At 34.5% G+C, this 22,390-nt stretch overlaps 1 protein-coding gene across 5 annotated transcripts in view; it reads left to right on the top strand.

Moving 5' to 3' along the window:
* Positions 1 to 20,467, top strand: part of LOC128988634 (atypical protein kinase C) — a 216,970-nt gene extending 196,503 nt beyond the window's left edge. For 4 of the 5 annotated variants that reach the window (XM_054410109.1, XM_054410107.1, XM_054410111.1 and 1 more), the window contains 4 exons: positions 748 to 866; positions 7,983 to 8,152; positions 14,833 to 14,948; positions 18,905 to 20,467. In XM_054410109.1, the coding sequence (XP_054266084.1) occupies positions 748 to 866; positions 7,983 to 8,152; positions 14,833 to 14,948; positions 18,905 to 18,992 (493 nt within the window). In that variant the 3' untranslated portion in view covers positions 18,993 to 20,467. Of the gene's footprint in view, positions 1 to 747; positions 867 to 7,982; positions 8,153 to 13,551; positions 13,668 to 14,832; positions 14,949 to 18,904 lie in introns of all 5 variants that reach the window. The other variant, XM_054410108.1, reaches the window with a different exon arrangement.
* Positions 20,468 to 22,390: the final 1,923 nt, after the last annotated feature.

Genomic DNA, 22,390 nt, shown 5'->3' with positions numbered 1-22,390 from the left:
GTTATTCTCTGACTCGACTCATCAGTTGCATTATATGGCTTCTGATGTCGACTTAAATACATAATACATGATTAGTTACCATTTTAATTTTTAAGTTCATTCAAGCCTCATTTACCAATCTAAAACTGTCGTGGCAAGGTCAGATAGGCTGAAAAATACAGAAAATCTACAAGGTGTACAAGGAGATCTATCTTTTCACATAGATAATTTGATTCTGAGTTTGTTTAAATATTACAATAATTTGTAGAAAGTAAACCACTGCTTTTCTAAAAAAAATAGGATAGTGATTCTTGTCCATTTAGTCACAGGTTTCTTTCAATACACGACTTACGACATGAAAGGTACTAGAGACTAGAGAGACATGTGGGTATAAGGATTAGACGATGTGTGTGTTACGCAGCATTTAAAAACAGAAAGTACAGTCAAGTTGCATGGATCTTAAACAGATAGGGGTGGAAAAGGTAATGATTCAACACAACGTTAACAGTATACAGTCACTTCACATAGCAATAGAGTATGATTTTTACTTAATGTCCGCAGGGAAAGAGGTCGTTAACTTCTTATATAAAAAAAAGTAGGAGAAGGTCAGATAAACAAAGATCGAACAATCAAGACTTCTATAACTGTACTTCTTCGACTAGCTTTAATTAACTTTATATTTCAATCCACTTGTCTTTAGTATGTAACACTAATGTCAGCTCAAGCTGATCTGCAAGTAGTTTAATGCCAATGTATGTTCTGCTCCAGTGTGGACTGGTGGGCGCTGGGAGTTCTACTGTATGAGATGTTGGCCGGCAGAAGTCCTTTTGACATTGCGGGCGCTTCTGAAAACCCTGATCAAAATACAGAGGATTATCTCTTCCAAGGTATTGCATTTTTTCATCACATTTCGCAGTCATAACTTTTTTATTTATTTATTAAAATACATCACATAACGCCTAAGGAGTGCTTCTGCACGCAGGCTGGTAAATTGTCAAAATATACATTGTGTACTAGTATAGAATAAAAGCAACATAATAATAAATATAGTAATAAACATAATAAGAATAAAGTATTAACAGTATTGAACAGTATTAAAAAACAAGTATAATAATTTATAAATAAAAAACTTTTTTAAACAAAACGTTTTTAAACGCCCTAAAAAGTAGAAAATAATTTACAAATAATTTATAAATATGTTGAGAGAGTATAAATACTTGTACGATTTAAAACGAAAAACGTGGGGTGCATGCAATAGATATTTTACCTTCACCTACTGAACTAATGTTTTATTATCAATTAATTGCATGCACCCAACGTTTTTCGTTTGAAATCGTACATGTATTTATACTCTCTCAACATATTTATAAATTATTTGTAAATTATTTTCTACTTTTTAGGGCGTTTAAAAACGTTTTGTTTAAAAAAGTTTTTTATTTATAAATTATTTTATACTTTTTAGTTTTAATGTGTGTGCATGTTAAATCTATTTCAAGCATCTATATCAGATTAAGACAGAGGCATGTGGGAAATCTAAGGTTTATTTGAGTTTCTTTGCATATAATTATGTATTAGATTGCATGTATGCCTACCTACTAACTATAAATATATCAATCTATTTAATCACAAAATGTTTCTGAAATATAGTACAAAGAAATGTTATTCATAAATATATTTGATAAAATTGTTACTTGAAATTAAATCTATACCGTACTTATTAGTTATTATTTTTAAATATGCTCAGTTATGATGCTGGATGATTTTCAGAATGTCTCAAACGATCCGATTCTGGTCGAGAAATATGCGCTTCGGTATTCTCAACCGATCTCGCTTGGACCAATAGTTCATTGACATTCTCGCGTCCGACATTAGCATGTTTGGGTACTTGGGCAGTTCGCTTACGCCATTTTGCTAATCTTGCAGATTTACAAGTCTTCGATTCATGTTGAAGCTTAACTTGTCTTTTTTTCTTCTCCTTCTCTAGCCGTAGCTTGCGTTGGGAGGCTGTCTCCTTCCAATAAGCCGTGGATTGAGCATAGGCCTGACGCTGACATAGTAGTCTTGCCGATTTACAAACCTGCGATTCCTGTTGAAGCTTAACTAGTCTTTTTTCTTTTCCTTCTCTAGGCGTCGCTTGCGTTGGGTGAATGTCTCCTTGACCATAATATGAGTTATCATGCAATATTCACAAATAATTGATATTATTACATGTTTACAGTTCGTTAATCCGAAAACTCACAATATATAATAATTTAACTATAGTTTGTTATGGAATTTCTCTGCAATGCATTCACTCGAAATATTTATTGTTTACTTTATAGAATACTAAATAAACAAAAATTGACATTATTTACAAACACCTTGATACCTGCAATCAGATTGTTTATCTTTATTTTGAAATGTTTGTTTGTATAAATAATCTCTTGGGAGCATAACCTATACCTCTTAACCTCTGCTCTTCGAACTGTCAAATTTAAGTATTTACAGCTGACTTAGTTGATATATTTACATCCTTTCAAAATGTAAACATGAAAAATTTGAAAGCCCATGGGGCGTAGCCCAAGGGAAATATGAAAATTAAATGATATAATATTGCATTGTCATGCATTTGTGAGCTATGTTTCAAATTTCAAGTCTCTAGCTTATCGGGAACATCGTTTAAAATTGATATCAAAATTTGTAGGAAAGCGAGCTAATAAAAACAAGCCCATGGGGTGTAGCCCGAAAGGAAATATGAAAATTAAATGATATAATACTGCAATGTCATCCATTTGTGAGCTATGTTTCAAATTTCAAGTCTCTAGCTCATCGGGAAGTATCAAAATTTGCAAGAAATCTATTTAATAAAAACAAGCACATGGGGCGTAGCCCAAGGGAAATATGAAAATTAAATTGTATAATATTGCATTGTCTTCCATTTGTGAGATATGTTTCAAGTTTCAAGTCCCTAGCTCATCGGGAAGTTAGTATAAAATCGGTTGCAAAATTTGTAGCGGACAAGAAAGCGACCTAATAAAAACGTTTTAAAATAAGTTCGGTTATTAGCAAAGTTTACAAATAAGTTATATCAATGTCAATAAGTTATGTTTACTACAATCAGACTGATAAAAAATCCTCAATTCTGTACAAAACAATTGTCTAACAGGTAAGACAGTAAGTGTAACCGGAACTTTTTAAATGATTCTACCTCTCTCAGTGATACAGGAAGCTTATTATACAGTTTGAGACCCATATAAAAAGCACTCTTTTCATAAGCAGCAGATTTATGTATGGGGTACTGCAACACAGAGCTCAAGGGCCTAAAGCTGTATTGGGAGTTAGTTCTTTTCTCTTCATAAATAGAAAAATGTTTTTTGACAAAGATTAAAGTGTTGAATATATACAAAGAGGGCACAGGTAAAAACTTCATTCTTTAAAAAAAATTTCTACAAGATGTTCTTGGATTAACTTGTGCAATAACTCTTATAATTCTCTTTTGTATTTTAAATATTTTTTTACTATCAGTGGCATTTCCCCAGAACTCGATACCACAGCCAATGTTAGAGTGCACATATGTAAAGTATACCATTATCTGAGTTTTTTCATCTATTAATTTTGAAAGCACTAAAGTAACGTGAAATGAGCTATATTTAATTACACCTGATGATTGTGGTACATCCAATTGTACAAATTAAACCGTTTGCTTAGGATCATAAAAATAAAATTTTTTATAAGTGGTTACATTGGATATCACCATTGACTATTGGATACAGAAGTTGTTGTATTAATAGTCAAAGATATCACTGTGAGTTTTAATTAGGGATGGACGGGTCCTGAAATTTCGGGAAATTTTCGGGAAAAATTTATTCCCGATTTTTGGGACGGGATTACATTTGAATCGGGAATTTTTCAGGACGGAATTTGGTCCGATCGTCGGCGATTTTGCCGCTTTGAGAGTGACGATGACGCCGCTATCGCGAAAGATGTTCACGATAGTTCCGCGAACGCAGGAGGCAAAGTCATTTCGACGAACGCACCGTGACCGCAGAGTCATACTACGATCGCGCCGTGAACACTAGTCATACCAACAATCATGCCGTGACCGCGGATACATACCGACGATCATGCTGTGACCACAAAGTCATACCGTTGATCACGCCGAGAACGCTTAGTCATTTCGACGATCGCGAGTCATTTCGACGATCGCGAGTCATTTTGACGATCGCGAGTCATTTCGACGATCGCGAGTCATTTCGACGATCGCGAGTCATTTCGACGATCGCGAGTCATTTCGACGATCGCGCCGTGACCTCGAGTCATTTCGACGATCATGCTGTGACCACAAAGTCATACCGACGATCACGCCAAGAACGCGGAGTCATACCGACGATCGCGCCGTGACCGTGGAGTCATACCGATGATCTACCCGTGACCGCGGAGTCATACCAACGATCACACCGTGACCGCGAGTCATACCGACGATCATGCCGTGACCGCAAGTCATTTAGACGATCGCACCGTGACCGCGAGTCATTTTTATACCTGTAAATTTTTAGGCCTACCCATTTTCTTGTTTTTATAGATCAGTACCATAAATGGTAAATATTGATTTTGTTTGTCTTGTTTGGTAACTGCAATACTCAAGACTTTCTTTTTATGCACAGGAAAAAATCCCGCCCCGTCCCGTTCCGAAAATTGGGAAGGAAATAAAAATCCCGTCCCGTCCATCCCTAGTTTTAATAAAACTTAAGGTTACCTAAAAGCATCCATTCCAATGAAGCAAGCTGGTAGTCTTTTCCTGCACCCCGTACTTAACCCGATTTCCCTTATCCTAATGTAGCTGGTCCCCCCTTTGTTCCATACTAAAACCATAGACAAAAAGAATTAAATATAGACTGTCAGCTGTGCTACGGTTACCATAGGTTCTGGCGCACACCACTAGGATCGCCAGAACCTATGGTAACCACAGAACGGCTGACAGTCTATATTTAGTTCTTTTTGTCTATGCTAAAACCCAGAATAATAATGTGTTCACAGCACCATAAAATCATCCTCAAAATCATCTCAATATGATTATGTGGTGTTGAATGAACATGTTGTCGATTTTATCGTTTATTCTTGTTCTAGTAGTTGTTCCCGATAAAAGGTAAAATTTATACTGCCTCAAAACTGCACCTTTCTTAATATCTTAAGAAAGGAGGTCACTCCTGTTGAAATCCACTTCTAGTTGACAGATGTGTGTAGAGATAAGTGTTGACGTACCTAATAAATATGCTCAAGTGGTTTAGTGAGGTTAGCAGAAGACTGTACATCTTAAACAGTTTAACAATGGGGCCAGCCACAGATGTTTATATTTTGAGACAGGTGAACAAGTTAAATAAGTTTACAGATTGGCAAGTTGTAAGACCACTGACGTCCATGATAGTCTTAGAGACCCTCAATGACAGTTTCTTGTGCGGTTGCACATTGATCCAAACAAAATTTCCCCAAATTCAGTCACTGCTTCAAACAAAATTAACAACGATGGCCAGCCTTATCATAGAAACGTTAACGATCTTCTCCAAACTCCTACCAACACTAATGCACATTTTTACTTCCGAATAACTTTCTCCATAGATGTCTGTCGACTGGTAATAAAGTTATAGGGATTACACCCTCAACCACAGCAGTTTAATCAGATAACACCATATTCATACTTGATGGACATGTAGATTATTATGTCTAATTTGTTATGCTTTGACACAGTCATGGTTCCTCCATCTTATGGAGACTGTTCACCTACTACTACTACTACTACTGCCGTGGCTCTTGGTTCCCAAGGAGGTACTTTGCCTCGCCAACACACTGCCTCCATACTGCACGATCACTGCTTCATCCTCCCTTCTTCCCATTCTTCTCAGGTCTCTTCTCACTTGATCTCTCCACCTCAACTTGGGCCTTCCAGGAGGTCTTCTATCCTCAGGATTGTTGTTTAGGGCGTTTCTTACTAAGGATCCCTCTTCCTTTCTTAACACATGGCCTGCCCATCTCAATCTCCTACTTCTCACCTCAGCCACAATATCTGGGTCCCTGTACAACTCTCTCAACTCCCTGTTGTGCTTAACTCTCCATTATCCGTTTTCAAAGGTTGGTCCAAAGATTTTCCTTAGAATCTTGTTTTCGAACACTATAAGTCGTTTCTCAGTTCTCTTGCTTATCACCCAATTCTCTGAGCCATATAGTAATACTGGTCTTATTATAGTTTTGTATATACAGATTTTAGTTTTCTGTGAGAGTAGGCGAGAACTCAACAATTTGTGGCATGCCGATAAACTTTAATGAGCTGCATTTAATCTTTGCTGAATTTCAGAGTCTTCTTCATTATTATTTGTCAGCATTACTCCTAGGTAAGAGAAATTGTTTACTTTATAAAATTTGTGTCCTTCTATTTCTACATGATTTTTATTATTTAATTGGGTAGCTCTTCCACATTCCATTATCTTGGTTTTGTCTACATTGATATTTAAGCCAACTTTTTTAGTGTGGTTTATGAGTTTTGAGACCATAACTTTTAGTTCTTCGTTTTTGGCCACAAGTGCCACATCATCTGCAAATGCCAGGATATTTATGTTGGTTCCCATAGTAATTCCAGCCTCTAGCTTTTGTAATTCTTGTAGAGAGTCTTCCAGAGCTAGGTTGAATAACAATGGGGACAAACCATCTCCTTGTCTCACACCAGTATTTATATCAAAATCCTCTGAGAATTCTCCATTGACGTTAACCTTGAATTTAGATCCTGAAACAGTTGAATTTGATAGATTTAATAACTTTTTAGGTATTCCATACTTTTCCATTACTTTACAGAGTTTTCTCCTAGTGATCGAGTCGTACGCTTTGGAGAAGTCAATGAAAAGGACTGTTCACCTAATCAAGAAAAACTCCAAACGAGTCCAAACCTTAACCGATGATAACACATTTCATCATACCAATTCCATTATCCAACCTAAGCAGGCTCACAAACAGCAAAACACTGATTAACCGAAAAAGGGGACAAATTTGTTATTCATAACATATAGGCTATATATTTTATTCTATCAATGGTAGCAATTTAAAGATCATACTTATTCAAAGACATCTATAACAGTAGTTGTTATGTGTTTTTAATTGCTGTAATTTTAAAATTAGTTCTCCGATCTTACAATACAATACAATATTCTTTATTGTTCATTCATCAAGAATTACAATAGTGTCAATACAATAGTAAGTTGTACATGTTCATTTTGAGAATGTTCATACATTTTTTTTGTGTAGAGCGGTCTTGCTGTCAGCCACTTCTTTAACAGTTAAAGTTACTCCTGATGTAGCTTGTTGCCAGTCAGGTCTCTCAGGTAGTCAGGTAGATGGTTCCTCAGTTTGCGGCCAGTGTAGGAAGGTTTTTTTTCTCCCAAAGAGTAGTTCGGTGAACTGGTAGGACAAATTTGGAGCCATGACAGGTGTTGTAGTGGTGCAGGTCTTGGTTTCTTAGGGGATTTATTTCACCCACATACTATCTTTACCCACACACTATGTATACTATCTTTATCATAGTATGAGATCCATGTTGCTATCTACTCCATTACATTCTGTTGGCCAAGGCCGTATGTGCCACAGTAAACAATTCTTGTTGCCAAATTCATTTAAACACTGATTTTAATCTTGATATAATGGTTGTGGTTTAACGGGTGCGGTTTAAGAGGTTTTACTGTACATATACTTATATAGTCAATTTAAGAAAATTTTGTAGATGACATATATAAACTGATTAGTGAAAATTATATTCATTGTTGACAATGTCTACATCATCTTTCTGTTCACCATTGTACCTAAAAAGGCAACAACTCAAATCTTCATTGGATAAAATTGCTGTCAGTGACAATATAATATCCTAATTGTGTATCCTAAGTGTTGTGTTTATTGTTCTAGAGTGGACTATTTGTGATATCCTCGTAAATCTCCTAACTCACTAGGTACTTGTGTCATATGTCACATTGTTGTATGTTGATCAGTTATCCTGGAGAAGACTATCCGAATCCCGCGGTCGCTATCAGTAAAGGCAGCCTCGGTACTCAAGGGGTTCCTCAACAAGAACCCCGGGGATCGTCTCGGCTGTCACAGAGAAACTGGTTTCTTTGACATCGCCAACCACGCCTTCTTCAAGAGCATCGACTGGGAAATGGTAAGTTGAGTTTTACTGATGAAAATGAGTAGCAGTTCTAAACATTTGAAACTTTTAGAAAATGTTTGCATTGGCTAAGCCTTTTCCAAATGAATTTAGATTGTATTTTATTTTTATAGTATCCTTTTGAAAACACAAAACATATTTGCAGAGGTAATGTGGGTGGTTAATTGTATATCGTTAAACTTAAAGTTAAAGTTCTTCCTTTTTTTTATGGTAGTTCTGTAATTTACATCCTTTACTATAGCAATAAATGGAACTAGTGTACCTGTTGCTCGAATTCGAGCAATTGCGAAGCATTACAGGCGACTCAAAGATTATGGAAATACTCACGATCTACACAACAGTTAGATATAATCAAAATCCTTTGTAAATATCTTATCTTTTTTCAAAAAGCTGATCTTGTTTTTTAGTGTTTTTAGTGTAACAAAAAAACATTATTTCTATTTTTTCTACTTGGTTGTGTTCTATGACTTTTTCTATGTTTCCATTGTTTGCAAATCGGTTATTTCAATGATTGCTCAAGAAATGTAGCACAGTGTTAATTCAGTTTTATTTTTAGCCTATATCAAATTGTCCAGGATTTCTCGCTCTTTTCCATTGTAATTTTTACACCAACCCAAGTTTCGTCTACAGATGCAATATGCCAAAGAATATCACCTACGTACAATCTCCAAGAAGTGGTAAAAAAGGCAGAAACCAACCCATACATTAGATATAAGTTAACTCCATAAGAAATAATTTTAAAAGTTACTGTGATATTAGGATTTTTCACTGATTTGGTAATAGAACATTATATTGCAAAACATGACACGATGCAGAAGAAAATCAATTTTGAAATCAGAAAAATCCATTGCAAATACTGTACTTCATTTTGACAAATTCAATAAATTGTGACGGTGCAATTTCGTCCTGGGACAAAATTGTACTGTCGGCCTCGGATAGCTAATCTAATTGAGTTAGTCCAGGGTTAGTAGTAATAATAATAGTTAAGTTTTAAAATATGGGCTCAGATATGGTCGTTAAAGCATCAGCTTTCAGTAAATGACACATTCATCACTGCCCGGGTTAGGCCTTAATTTAAACAAATTAGTAATTAGGTGTAAATTCCGTGAGTGAAACACTGGTCGTAATTAACTAAAATCTTAACTTCGAAAATAAAATAAAACCTCTACTTAATGGATATACCGTGTTTCACTTATGGAATTAAAACCAATTATACTTACAATTAACCGATTCGATTGTCGCGGGTCCACCGAGCTATTTCGCCCTGGCCTAACACCTACTATTCGACGACACCAGAGTTATTTCACCACTGGCTAATTACCGGGCTATTCCGCCCTCGACCTACGGTTTCGCGATGTATATGCGCGGATCCGAGAGCTATTCCACCCTCGGCCTAACACCTAGTATTCGACGCTACCAGGGTTATTTCACCACTGGCTTATTTACCGGGCTATTCCGCCCTCGCCCTACCAGGGAGATGTTGCTAGCTATTCGCCCAGCAATCAAGTCCCACTGAGCCTTGTCCTGCGCCGCTTTTATAGGGGTTGCGACGCTAGCGCAGTGCGTGGCCGCTCGGAGAACTAATGACCTTGCGCGGGACATTTGAAATCGTCCGAACGCTCGCTTTCTGATCTCGTAAAATTTTTACCGTTACAAAATCACAATTTAAATATTAACAGCTGTTGCATTAAAAAGTAGTGTAGAATTATGCATATGGTCGTAATGTAAACAAATCTGAAGAGGCAACTTTAAGGGTTTCTGGGGCAGAGCCCCAAGGGAATTTACCTCTTTCCTCTTTTGATGGCTCATCTACAGACCAAGACCTTTCTTTAGAGACCCCTACCAAGTTTCTACGCCCAGCCGTTCTCTCAAATTAGCTGTGACAAAAACCCCGTTTTCCTCCATAAGAATAACATGGGATGGGAATTTAAAGGCCACGGGGGCAGAGCCCCAAGGGAATTCACCATGTTTCTCTTTTGATGGCTCATCTACAGACCAAGACCATTCTTTAGACACCTCTACCGAGTTTATACGCCCAGCCGTTCTCTCAAAATAGCTGTGACAAAGAAAAACAGTTTCAAATTAATATGGAATTCATTCTGTGTAATGTTGTAAAATCTGTTGTTTATGCAGATTCTTTAAGGCCTTTAAGAATCATGTGGATTTTGAGTTTAGAACATTTTATTAGGATCAGTTAGCCTGTCTTAACGAGTTTCTCTATAGGGAAGTAGCTGTTACCGTAGGTGGTGTAGTAAGACCTAGGCCCGGGACCGATTTACTTTTTTCATTTTGATGTCCCCAGAGGCCAAAAACAGCATTCGCTAAAATTTTTATTCATGTATATATAGAGAGAGATATACAATGTGTCCGTAAACACGATAACTTGAGTAATTTTTGTCCGATTTTCCCGATTTTGATGAAATTTTGTTTGAAGGTGTAAAGCAAGATAAACTTGAATGAGTTCGCGAACCAACATGATTGGACCATGGGAACAGGGTTTTACAGGGGGTTGTATGGGGTAAAAAGGGGTTTCTAAGTTTTCTTCTTTTCTGACCCTCAAAACATAAAATTTTTTATGTCTCTAGACCTTTTTAAAGAGAAAATTCAAAAAATTTTAAATAAAAATCCCATTATAGTTGATTCTCTCTTATCCGGACACCTTTTAACCGGACATTGGTTTAACCGAACAATTTCTATCAGCGCATCGGTTTAACCGGACTAGATCGGCAGGAAATGGGCGGTACTGAAACGACAGCTCTCGTGGGAAAGATTTGAGACCAGTGATCACGTGTCTAAATACAATGCTCTCCTAAATTTAAGTCAAATATGTTTACAGTATGCATTCAAACGGTCCGTTTTAACAAGTTTTTGGGGACGTCGGTTTAACCGGAAATCCCGTTACCCGGTCTGGCCTCGGTCCCGAGGAATCCGGATAAGAGGGAGTCTACTGTATATTCTTTGGTAGTATATTGAAAAATGTTGTAGTTTGCTTTTTTATGGATATGTTTTGATCAAACTTATTCATCTTATACTAAACTATTAATATTTTACAAAAAACACACTCTTATTAGTTTCCTCGTAGCAGCAAACCTAGGTACTCGTTAAACCTAATGTTATTTAAATAGATTTAATTTAAAATCAATTGAGACAAATGGAAATTCGCTTAGTCGGCAGGTTTGCTGCGGCGGGGGTATTACGCTTGATAAGCAAACGTATAAAAAGAAGATAACATCCAGTTTCAATCTGCTGATTCAAAATAATGAAATTAAATTAGCTATGTTGTAAAGCCGTGTTTACCTTGAAGCTTACACAAAATATTTAAGACTTCTGTTCATATCAGCCGTTGTCAATAACGTTTGTAAACATGTTGTCGTAAACTGTGTAAGCAGGGTTTTCTACAATTGTAAAAAAACAAAAAAATATCTTTACAACATTGAATTTATTGTAAAATAAAGAGGATAGCAGCTAGCTTACCTTGAAGAAGTATAGGTAGGGCCATAGAACATACAGAAGACACAACATTTTGTTCCCTGGGAAACTTTTAAAAGTGAATGAGAGTTTCCAAAATGGCTGCTGTCATGTCTGTTGCCAACTGAGCAGTGTTGCCACATCACTAGTTTCTATTTTGTGACTTACTAATTTTCAAGCTCAGTAAAACTATATGTGTTATGGTCATCTGTTATTAATCGTGTATACATAAGAATCCTTGAAGGGATACTATTGCATACAATACAAGGAGTACAATTGCTTATGTTATTATCTATCTATTTTCATGTAAATTTTTCTCTGGGATATTTTTACCTGATAATATTTTACTGTATTTGCAAAGACTTATCTTAATAAATTGTTAGGCAGGTACACTTTTTTGTTAATTGTGATAAAAAATTTAAATCCAAATTAACTTTTCAGCCTACATTATCATTCTTTACGTAATATGCCAAAATGAAAATTATTTAACTCAATATAATGTTTTACTTTTGACTAATAATCACAAGTATAATTATTTATATAGAAATTATTACAACCAATGGTTTTTTATGATTAAGTAAACGACTATGGAGTGTAGTTATCTTCTTTCAATTTTGATGAAAACTGTGTAACTATTTTTAAATTGGGTATTAATTGAATACTATGTCAACGTAAATTTATAAAAGTTAAGGACAAGGACTCGTGAGTTGCAATGGACATTAAGACAATTTTTGCCCAGTTTCATGTTATGACAAAGTACGGGTAGTATCGTGCCAAATAGCCCCATTTACACATGCCCCATTATCCTTTTGATCTATAATGTTTACAATTTCATGTTTTATAGTCATGAATTTTAATAAAGGACTGTTTTGTTTTGATTTGTTTCAATTTAATATTTCCTTTTTTTCCTGTAAGGGACATATCTCATTGAATAGGTGTCAAAGAAACAGAATGTTTAACAATTCTGTATTTTGATATTTCTTTTCTGCTACTTGTTCTGAGCAGTAAAAATTTGAATAGCTTTTGTATTGAAATAATATTTTCTTCCAAAATATCTGCCTTGAAACTTTGGACATCCATGGGGCGTAGCTTGATAGGATTAAGTCAGAAACAAGCTGTTGGCCAGGTTCATAATCCAACTTTGTGAAAAATTAAGGACTATTTGGTTTAGTAGATTTGTTCTCCTGAAACCTGAAACAGATACACAGACATACGGGCTCCAAAAAAACTACCTCCAATATACCTCAGATGTCCATTACCATATCCATACTCTATGTTAAATGTACATTGTGGCACTGACAAATCATGGAAAGTCAATATTATTATATATAATTCCCATATCCATAGTCAATATCAAATGTAGGCCTACTGTACATACTGACAGATTATAACACAGAGTGTTTCAAAACTCTCTCCTGAAACTCCTGGACATGTTCCTTAGGTCAAAACAAACAGAAAAATGTAAACATATGCCCTATCTCACTTTGTTTTCCGTTTGTCACTATGAATGTATTTTTTACATAACTTCCCATAACTTTTGAACTACTAGAGGTACCAACTTCAAACTTGGTACCTGTATGATGACTAATAGGAACTATTCTTTTGTTTAATGCTATGCAAAGCATCAGGTTTTGTACAATTTCAAAATGGCGGCTATTTTAATTTTTCAAAGCTTAATAATTCAAAAACCATCGGTTTTTGAATTATTCTGAAAAAAAAATTTTTCTGAAGTTAAAGTTACGAATTTGGGCAAATTCGATAAATTAGCAGACCTGCTAATAAATACCTTTATTATGACCTTTAGAAAAATGAAAATCACGGAGTATCGGGAGAGAGTTTCGAAACAACCTGTTTCCATATCCACAGTCTATTAGATGAAAACACTGGCAGGTGATCTATCCCTAGTCAATATGTGGTGGTTATAGCTCAACGAAAGGCGACTGCCAGCTCCGTTTTTGCCCACTCTAGAGTCGGACCTAGACATTGACAACTTTGATCCTCAGTTCACCATGGAGCCTGTACAACTCACACCTGACGACCAGTGAGTCGCCTCACTACCCTGCTACTGTCTTGTGCTTGTTACAGATTCTGTTTTCATTTATTATTTTGTCTTGTTTTTTACAAGGTTTGCCATGAAAGGTGTCCTTGCTCGAAATGATTTTTGCTAGATTTTTTACATTTTCCTAGCTAGAATAGCATGTTTTTCAATAGTGCTTTTATAGCTAAGTTTTTATAGGGTATGAGTAGTTGCAAGCTGCAATGTTACTTTCGCCACAACGCCTGCTGGACCTGGTAATGGTAAGATTCTGAGCTTTTCGACCCTTAAAAGTTGTATACATAATGTGACTCTGCATTTAAACAAATTGTGTTTCAAATTTTATCAGGTGGTGTTTTATTCTTTGTCAGTACAATTTCGTTAGTTGAATAAATTTTCTGGGAGAATAGATAATTTAAAAACGTTAAAATCCTTTAAGTGATATTTTATTGATTCAATTTATTTATAAATACACATTTTATTATTAAACTATTTCTGATTACTGTTTAGGATCAACTTAATTATCATTTCACATGTAGTGTAACAGATTTCCTATTTCAAATCCCAAGTAATGCATAAAATCTAACATTTTTACTTTTGGCCAAAGGTATTTCCGACTAAAACTTCACCAACCCGTTTGAAAACCCAAATAAAAACGTTTTTCAAATACAATCATATGGTGTTCCACATAATTATTTGACAGTTCCAAAAGTTTATTCACGTATTATATGAAATATTACATTCAGAATACAAATTTCAAACAAATCCAACGTTTTAATCTAGAAAATAGGATTCCACAGTAAGTAGACTGTTGAATTCTTGGTCTTCGGAAGAGGTGAACTGGTGAAACTGAAAACACTGACGTTTTGAGTGCTTTGCTGCGTTCAATCTTCAGGGCTACAAATGCAACCCTTGAACAGCTGCAACGCATTCTTAACTTGACCATTATTTTCACCAGTTCAACAACGGGTTCTGAAGACCAAAGTTCAACACCCTAATTCAACGGGTTCGTAAACAAAATGAACATTTCAGTCCCCAAAAGATTTAAAGGTAGGGCAGGGACACCTTTCCTACAGGTTCCTGGGATGTTGTGGAGCTTGCGACGGAGAATGTAGCAGCCATTGTTACTGTTGCTTAGTATTGCGTAGTTGTGACGCTTGCTTGTTACCAGCTGGAGCAGAAGCAGGTTCCCCCTCCGTACAAGCCGAGACTGGACTCGGAACGTGATCTTGCCAACTTCCCACCGGAATTCACAGACGAACCGGTTCATTTGACACCCGATGACCAGTAAGTAACTCGTAGTGTAGTTGTGGCCGAGAGTATTACTTTAATGATCTCGTAACAGCAAGATTAGGAAGGTGTAAAGTTACTCTCGAAATAAAATAACCCTTGAGGTAATTACAGAACTGACTTTCGCAAACACTATTAGTATGTTTTGATCGTAATGTGTAAGCTTTTGCGGACAGTGTCAGAATCCATCCATTTTTTCTTTGTTAATAGTAAATATGTAGTAATAGTGTTGTCATATTTAACAAGGTAACCACCAGTCCCTTTTTCTTTGCATTTAAATACCTCATTCTCAGTCTAGCTAACACAAGGGTGAAACGTCTGTAAATTTCAACTGACGATTCAGTTAGTGCCAAGCAATTAATGGAGTATTTTGTCCATTTCTGTGCAAAATATTATCACCTCAAGAAAAGTTCAAGTCTGTTCTTTTTAGTATCATAGTGAAATATTTTGAATTATTTCCTAAATTCAAAATTCAATACCCACAGAAGAAGAAAACATTTCCCAAAAAATGTTAAACATATTGTTGAACTAAGAAATTACACAGCTGAAAGTGAGTATTTTTTAAATTAGCAATTTTTAAATTCACTTTTAGATTTGTATTTAATATTTGATGTAACTATTATTTCATCAATATGATTTTTATTTTTTTATGATTGTGTGGAATTTCTCTGCATGGATTTGCATGACATAGAATTTTTGAATGATTTTTTAAATAATGTTTTTAGTACGGTAAACGTGACATGTGCATCTTCAAAATATTTTCATACAGTAAGGTTCCATATTCCTAGGTAGGTTTCTATATTGTTTGTTGGTTATTCATTTTATATACCGAAGCATATTTTGTACAACAATCTAATTTTGAACAATTAATTATTCGTTTAGACAAAACTACTATTTTAATAGGTCATCAAACCAACGATGAGAGTGAAAGCCAAATAAAAAATCTCTTTAGTTCGTTGAGCCTATTTGTTACGAATGTGGCAGTTTGTTTTTTTATGGAAAAACTTAGTCCAAAGTTTTCTTTTTCAATATTCATATTACGTTTATTATGGTCAACTATACAATATGTATCATAGTTTTCAATTACATTTACATAGTTTTGACTTATAATAAAGTCTTATTATCATATATAAGAAAGATTTTAAATCTTGACCACCCAAGTAAAATCTGAGAAATAATACTCCACTCTACTTTTTGTGCCAAATGAGTTTAAGTCACCTAACTCAGAAAAGCAAATGGGTTTAAGTGTTTTGATAACACAAAATGAGTGTACCCCGCCCCATACATGTTAGACCAGGGATATTTGAATAAAAGCTATGACTCGTGTTGAAGTTTGACATGCAAGGTGTAAATCACAAGGTACCAGCAAAAGTCTTTAAACTCTCCAGACCTACCAGTCCTTGACTGTGCTATCCGAAAACAAACTCACTCTAAGTTTTGTATTGAAATGTGTTCGACCCAATAGGCATGATGGTTGGAGAGTGTCCAATCAAAATCAATCACCTCTTATCATCTTTTATATGTATTTACCATCTTGTGAGTTAACAGTATAAGTGAAACCATATGTTTCAAGTGTGTCATTAGACCGATTTGATCTACTTTTATATTTATTGAGAGCTGTTCGAAACTGAAATTAAATCTCGTGACGGCTTTAAATTGATTGTCCAGTTTGAAAATATTATAATCAATAAAAATGTAAGGGTAAAACTTTGCTGATTTGTTTAAAACTTTATGTTTTAGTATACTATTTTGTATTTGAATTTTGTTAAACTACATCATCAATAATGTCTACAAAAACCAGGAGCTAAATTCAGTAGTGGCCTACGTGCTGCGAGTTTAGATAAAAGCTATGTTTCACAATCTAAAGTGATTCACACCCTTCATAAAGAGTTTTCTATACTATTCATAAATAATATTTTTTGTCAAACACTCACTAAGTGATGAAACCATCTCTGGGAGTTTATAAATAAAGTTTTAATCCAGATGCTGATAGGGCAAGTCAGGCCAAATGAGAAAAACGGTTTTCTGAAAAGTTTTCCATCTGAAGGAAGGCCCAAATTGCGGCAGGGAATGAAAATGCAATTGCTCGGATAATCCTGCGTCATACACAAGAGCGAGTTCCGAATTGAAACTAAACTGCAACTCCCTCTACGTTCTTTGTTGAAACTTTGAACTCTCTTCAACTTTCCATGTGAATTACTCCTACTTTGAAACTCCTCTCATCATAATTCTGAGGTGGGACTTGGTTGAGTTTTACTTAGATTATAAATAAATTTGGAAACCTTTAATCTTAATTTACCTTAACCTCTCTTAAAGTTTTTGAGCCATTCCCTATAATCTGGTTATTGAGAAAGTTGTATTCTGAAGGAAACATAACTAGAAACATATTTTTATTTTATTACTCTAAATATCTTTCTTTTGCAAACATGTTCTGTGAAAATAATGTACAGAAATCTGATGTGGGATTGTAATTTTTATATTAATGTAACTTCTTTTACAATTTTAACTGACCATTAAGGATAAGAACCATAATCTGAAGTATGGTAGGGTATTGTATATTGTTTCAATTTAGAGATTAGTAAAAAATTGTCCTTAATAAACGTGAATATGAAAATCTACCTTATTAATTATTCACATTTTTGACTAGAGACGTGTAGTCTTTAAATTATCTCTTGTAAAAATATAAGTTTGTTCAACTTTCTACTATGACTTTTATTGTCAAGAAATAGTTCCATGTTATCTTTGCACAACACAATTAAAAATTGTGTTAAGATAAACATTGGGCATCTCTGTAATATAAATGCATCCTCGAATAAGTAAATAGAGCAGTCTTTCCCAGGAACATTTGCAAATCACACTGCCGTGTTGTGGAATATAATATTTCCCCTGTCATGTCACAGGAAATTCATTTGGAAAGTTTCATCTGTGGGGTTAAACAGGTGGCAAGCGTAATGTAAAAGTTGAGTGCAGAGTGAACTTCTGTTTGTGTGGACTCCCTTGAGTGAAATGAATCACATGTAGCCTTATTTGGTTGTATATAAAGTTTTATCAAAAAGTTAGACTTAAAATATTTTTTATCCAAGAATTGAGTTCCACAATCCCAACAACATAATGCAACATATATTTTTTTTGTGGTGATTGTTATTTTTGTGCAAGAATTCTGCAGTGGCGAATTTCCCATATAAGGAAGAAGCCATTACCGTAGGTCTCATGGTAAGACCTAGACCTGGAACTGATTTACTTTTTCGTGTTGAGGTCCCCAGAAGCTAAAACCACCCTCCGTTCAAATTCATATAAATTTATATATATGTATATGTCCGTTAGCAAAATTGAGCAAAACTTGAGCAAAATTGATCCGATATTGATGAAATTTAGTACAAATTTACTTTTATTTGAACGAGTTTGCGGACTAGCATGATCAGACTTTGGGAACGGGGATTCATGGGGGTTTTATGGGGTAAAAATTGGTTTTTCCCATTTTTTATTCAAAAAACATAAAATTTCACAATTTCTTTCCAGACCAATTTGTACAGCTTAAAAAGAAATAATTTTGTATATTGAAGCATTGTTGTATGCCTAACAGTTATGGAGATAATAAAAAAAAACTTAAAATTTAAAATTCCCATGTTATGTTTGTGGAGATTAAATAAACTGTTGTATTTTGCTTGTTTATGGATATATTTTAATCATATTTAGCAATTTTGTTTATTTCATACTAAGCTATTAACATTTAAATAAAAAACACAACTCAATACCTTCCCTGTAGCAGCAAACCTAGGTACTCATTAAAATTAATGTTTTTTTTTAATAGAACATAAATCTGACAATTTTCAGGGAATATTGTAGTAGAAATCCAGCCAGGTAAATGGGAATTTGCTCAGTGTGCAGGTTTGCTGCAGCGGGGGTGTTTTATTTTAGTGTGTAAGCTGCTTGACAATGATGTTCTGTTGCAGGAGGGTGATTGACAAGATCGATCAGTCAGAGTTTGAAGGGTTCGAGTACGTAAACCCTCTACTGATGTCACTAGAAGACTGCGTGTGACGTCACGAGTGGGGGTGCCGCCACTTTGATGACCTCTTCGACCTCACGTCATCACCGGAACTGGAAAGGCCTCCTTCGCGCGGCATCCTGCAGCAAATGTTCTGCCTTCCTCTCCGTTAGCAGTGATAATCTAGAATAGTTTAGCTTATAACGCTTTCATCGAGTAACCTACGGTACAGTAACAATAAACGATCGCATGTTAGCACCATCGCGTAGACGTTAGCTATCACGTATTCGTACTGGCCTAACTAGCCTTTAGCGTAGAATCACGCGAGCGTATCGACTCTAATTCTACAAGCACTCGTATCGTAACCCGAGTATTATTTAAAAGATGAAATGCTCAATCTCCATTCAGGATTGTCGAATTCGAAAGTGATTATTTTTTCAATTAGCGACTACGATGAATAGCGGATAGTTGTAGGACTCTGCCTGTCCAGGCGTACAGTGTAACTTATAGCCTATATATCGAGTTATACTATTGAAATATATATATATATATATATTAGAGCCTTGTGTAGGTCTCTGTATATTATTCCGCACCTATCACCTATGTTTTAGTCTTATCAAGCACTGAGGAGAGGTTTCCTTGGCCTTCCGCTGTTGCCAGTCTCATTCCTCTATTACATTCCTTTCTTATCTTTTAGCGAGTGATATTTTGATAGCAGCTAGATTATTCAAACGACAGATTTATAGAGTTATTTAATTAACGTGTTATTATTTTATAGCTTTATCTCCCAAACGGAGCAAATCCGGACGATACAATCGGATATATTTTCATTATCGAGGGTCGTTCGTTCGACTCTTGTAATATAAATGTTGGGGTTTTAGAGCTAGGAAGGCCTTTATCGATATATATTGTACTATACAGTTTTGTACAGTTTGGTGTTCATCTTTACTGTTAATGTATCGAAAATCCTATTATTCTAATTATATGTTGTTTGTTAAAGAGTTAATAAAACACTCATTTTAATGCGGTGACCGTTTGCTGTTGTGATATGTAAACAAATTCTAAGGCAGGTGTTGGTTAACCTATTGTTTTGACAGCAAACTAGTGATTGTTTAGTTTTTGTAAATCTATATAGTTTGTAAAACATTGTTAAATTGTATATCTGAGATAAAAACCAACATCTGTTGTGTAAGGCGGCTAAGCAATTATTTTGTATTTCAACTCGAGTTTCACTGTTGGATGTCGGATTGAATGTGATATTGTTTGTAGGTCACCTTTGGACGGATGTTCGTAGACAGTATCAGGTGCTGAAAAGGGCATTTCTTCATTTCAGTATTATAAGCTATTTATGATCTTGCTTCACATTCATTTAATCGAATTTATTGTTTACTGTATATACCTTGTGTTTTGATTCCATTCAGTATTTTTAGTATTTGATTTTATTTGCTAGTTAATTTGTGTGTATTATTGTGTACTTTTTCTACACTTCTATATTTTATCATTCAATTATATGAGTTAATAATATATACTTACATTGTTTCAATCACCCTTTCAAACTTTTTAACATGAAAAGTTATAGAGTAACACATAACATACCGTAAGTGCTAAGAATATTGCAAAATCTTAACAAAGAGTATGAATTCCAAATATTGTATTTCTACCTTTGCTAGTTTAGCCTGTCAGTTGATTCATATTTAACAATATACTTCCGGTAAAAATGAACTCCAAAAAAATGAAGTAAAAATGAAGGGAAATTTAAAATGTTTGGTAGGTATATGTTCAATTAAAAGCAAGTCATGTTAACAAAATTACCTGAACACCAATTTTCTTAAAATTCATTTCAAATTGACTTCAAAATATTAAACAAAAGTCACTTTTTCAAGTTCAAATAGTATAGGTTTGGAATTTATATTTTCACCTCTCTATTATTGAAATTATTATTATTGTTAGGTATTTCAAAACATATTTAGAATGAAAATGTTGTCTTTTCCAATACCATACTATGTTTAATGCAGTGTTTCTCATTTTGTTCTGTGCTCTATTTAATACTTTGGTTACTTGAAACAAATTTAAATATAACAAAATATAAATATTCAGTAGTGTTGTTGGAAGATGTCGAAGTAAACAATGACAGAGTGAATAGTTCACTAATTTGAACTAAAATAATCATTATTTTAAATAAGAATGGCAGTTTATTCAAAGTACCCCTTTAGGATGCTCAAAATCGTTTTCTGCCAATTCCGTATTACTCGCTTTATAGTCCAATCAGTGAAGTGTTTTGAACAAATATTCTGTTTATGGCCAATTCTAGATTCACTATAAAGTTTAACCCAGATTTTAGCTTGGCATTCATTTTATTTTATTCTTAACATGGATTCTACATTTACAAGTATTCTCTTACTGTTAAAGTGAATGAGTTTTCTAAGTGCAGTCACTACAAATTGGTTTCCAAGTTTGAGCCGTTGAAATCCGAAATATCTTTGTTAAAATTTTGTTTAGGTGTTGCATTATTTTTCCTCAGGGATTGTTTCAAATTCAAAACAGTGCATGCACAAACTCAATTTCTATATTGCTACTGTCATGGGCAAATTCACCATGTTGAGTAGAAAACATTAAACAGTTTTCCTAGTGGAATTTTATATCAAAACATCTTGATCAGCTGTTTTTATTGTGCAAAAAAAATACTTTTTGGCTAAATTCACAGCACAAAATAGAAATGCATAATTTAAAGGAAAATTAAAAGCCATGATCAATGTAGAAATATGTGAAAAGGTGTCTGAAGACTCATTTTAGTACATGTTCGTTTCACAACACTTAAAATACTCATCAATAAGGTTTTGAAAAATAAATCCAACATATCATCATATCACGATGATACTTGGAACTTATCTAATTACTTGGACGATACTTGGTTTAAAATATTTTATAAACTAGTAATTATTTTGATATTTGAATGCTATGAAATGTCCTATTTACAATACAAATTACTTGTATAAAATCCAACCTATCATCATTAAAACATATAAAATAGTAATTATTTAGAAATTTGAATGCTATGAAATGTAATCATTGAGTTATCTACTACAGTATTACTGACCATGTCTGCAAGGAAGCATAGAGGATAATGTAGGCCTTGTGTCCAATTAGGTCTACATGGCTCCAATTTCCTGTGCTTGTTGTATTGTTGAAGTAGCAAATGGGGGGTTTTGGCTTATTATTACCCTCAACTTAGCAATGTTATGTAGACTGTAACATTAAGCTTTCAGGGGGTTGTTTCACATTATAAGGGTGAGTTCCAAATATCCACAGAGATAAAAGTAAAGAATATTGTTAGGTTATATTCAATGTTTTACGCTTTAAGTTCTAATGTGGTGAAATGCATGTGAATTTGACCATATAAGGAAAATCTGAATTTTATTGGATATTGAATAGGGAAAATTTAAAGTATATC

Source organism: Macrosteles quadrilineatus, unplaced genomic scaffold (genome assembly GCF_028750875.1).
Source record: "Macrosteles quadrilineatus isolate MER2022 unplaced genomic scaffold, UCM_ALF_1.0 Scaffold_3__2_contigs__length_128488019, whole genome shotgun sequence".
In the NCBI taxonomy this organism is placed as follows: domain Eukaryota; kingdom Metazoa; phylum Arthropoda; class Insecta; order Hemiptera; family Cicadellidae; genus Macrosteles; species Macrosteles quadrilineatus.
The sequence above is the reverse complement of the archived record's forward strand: the minus strand, read 5'-3'. Positions and strand labels throughout refer to the sequence as shown.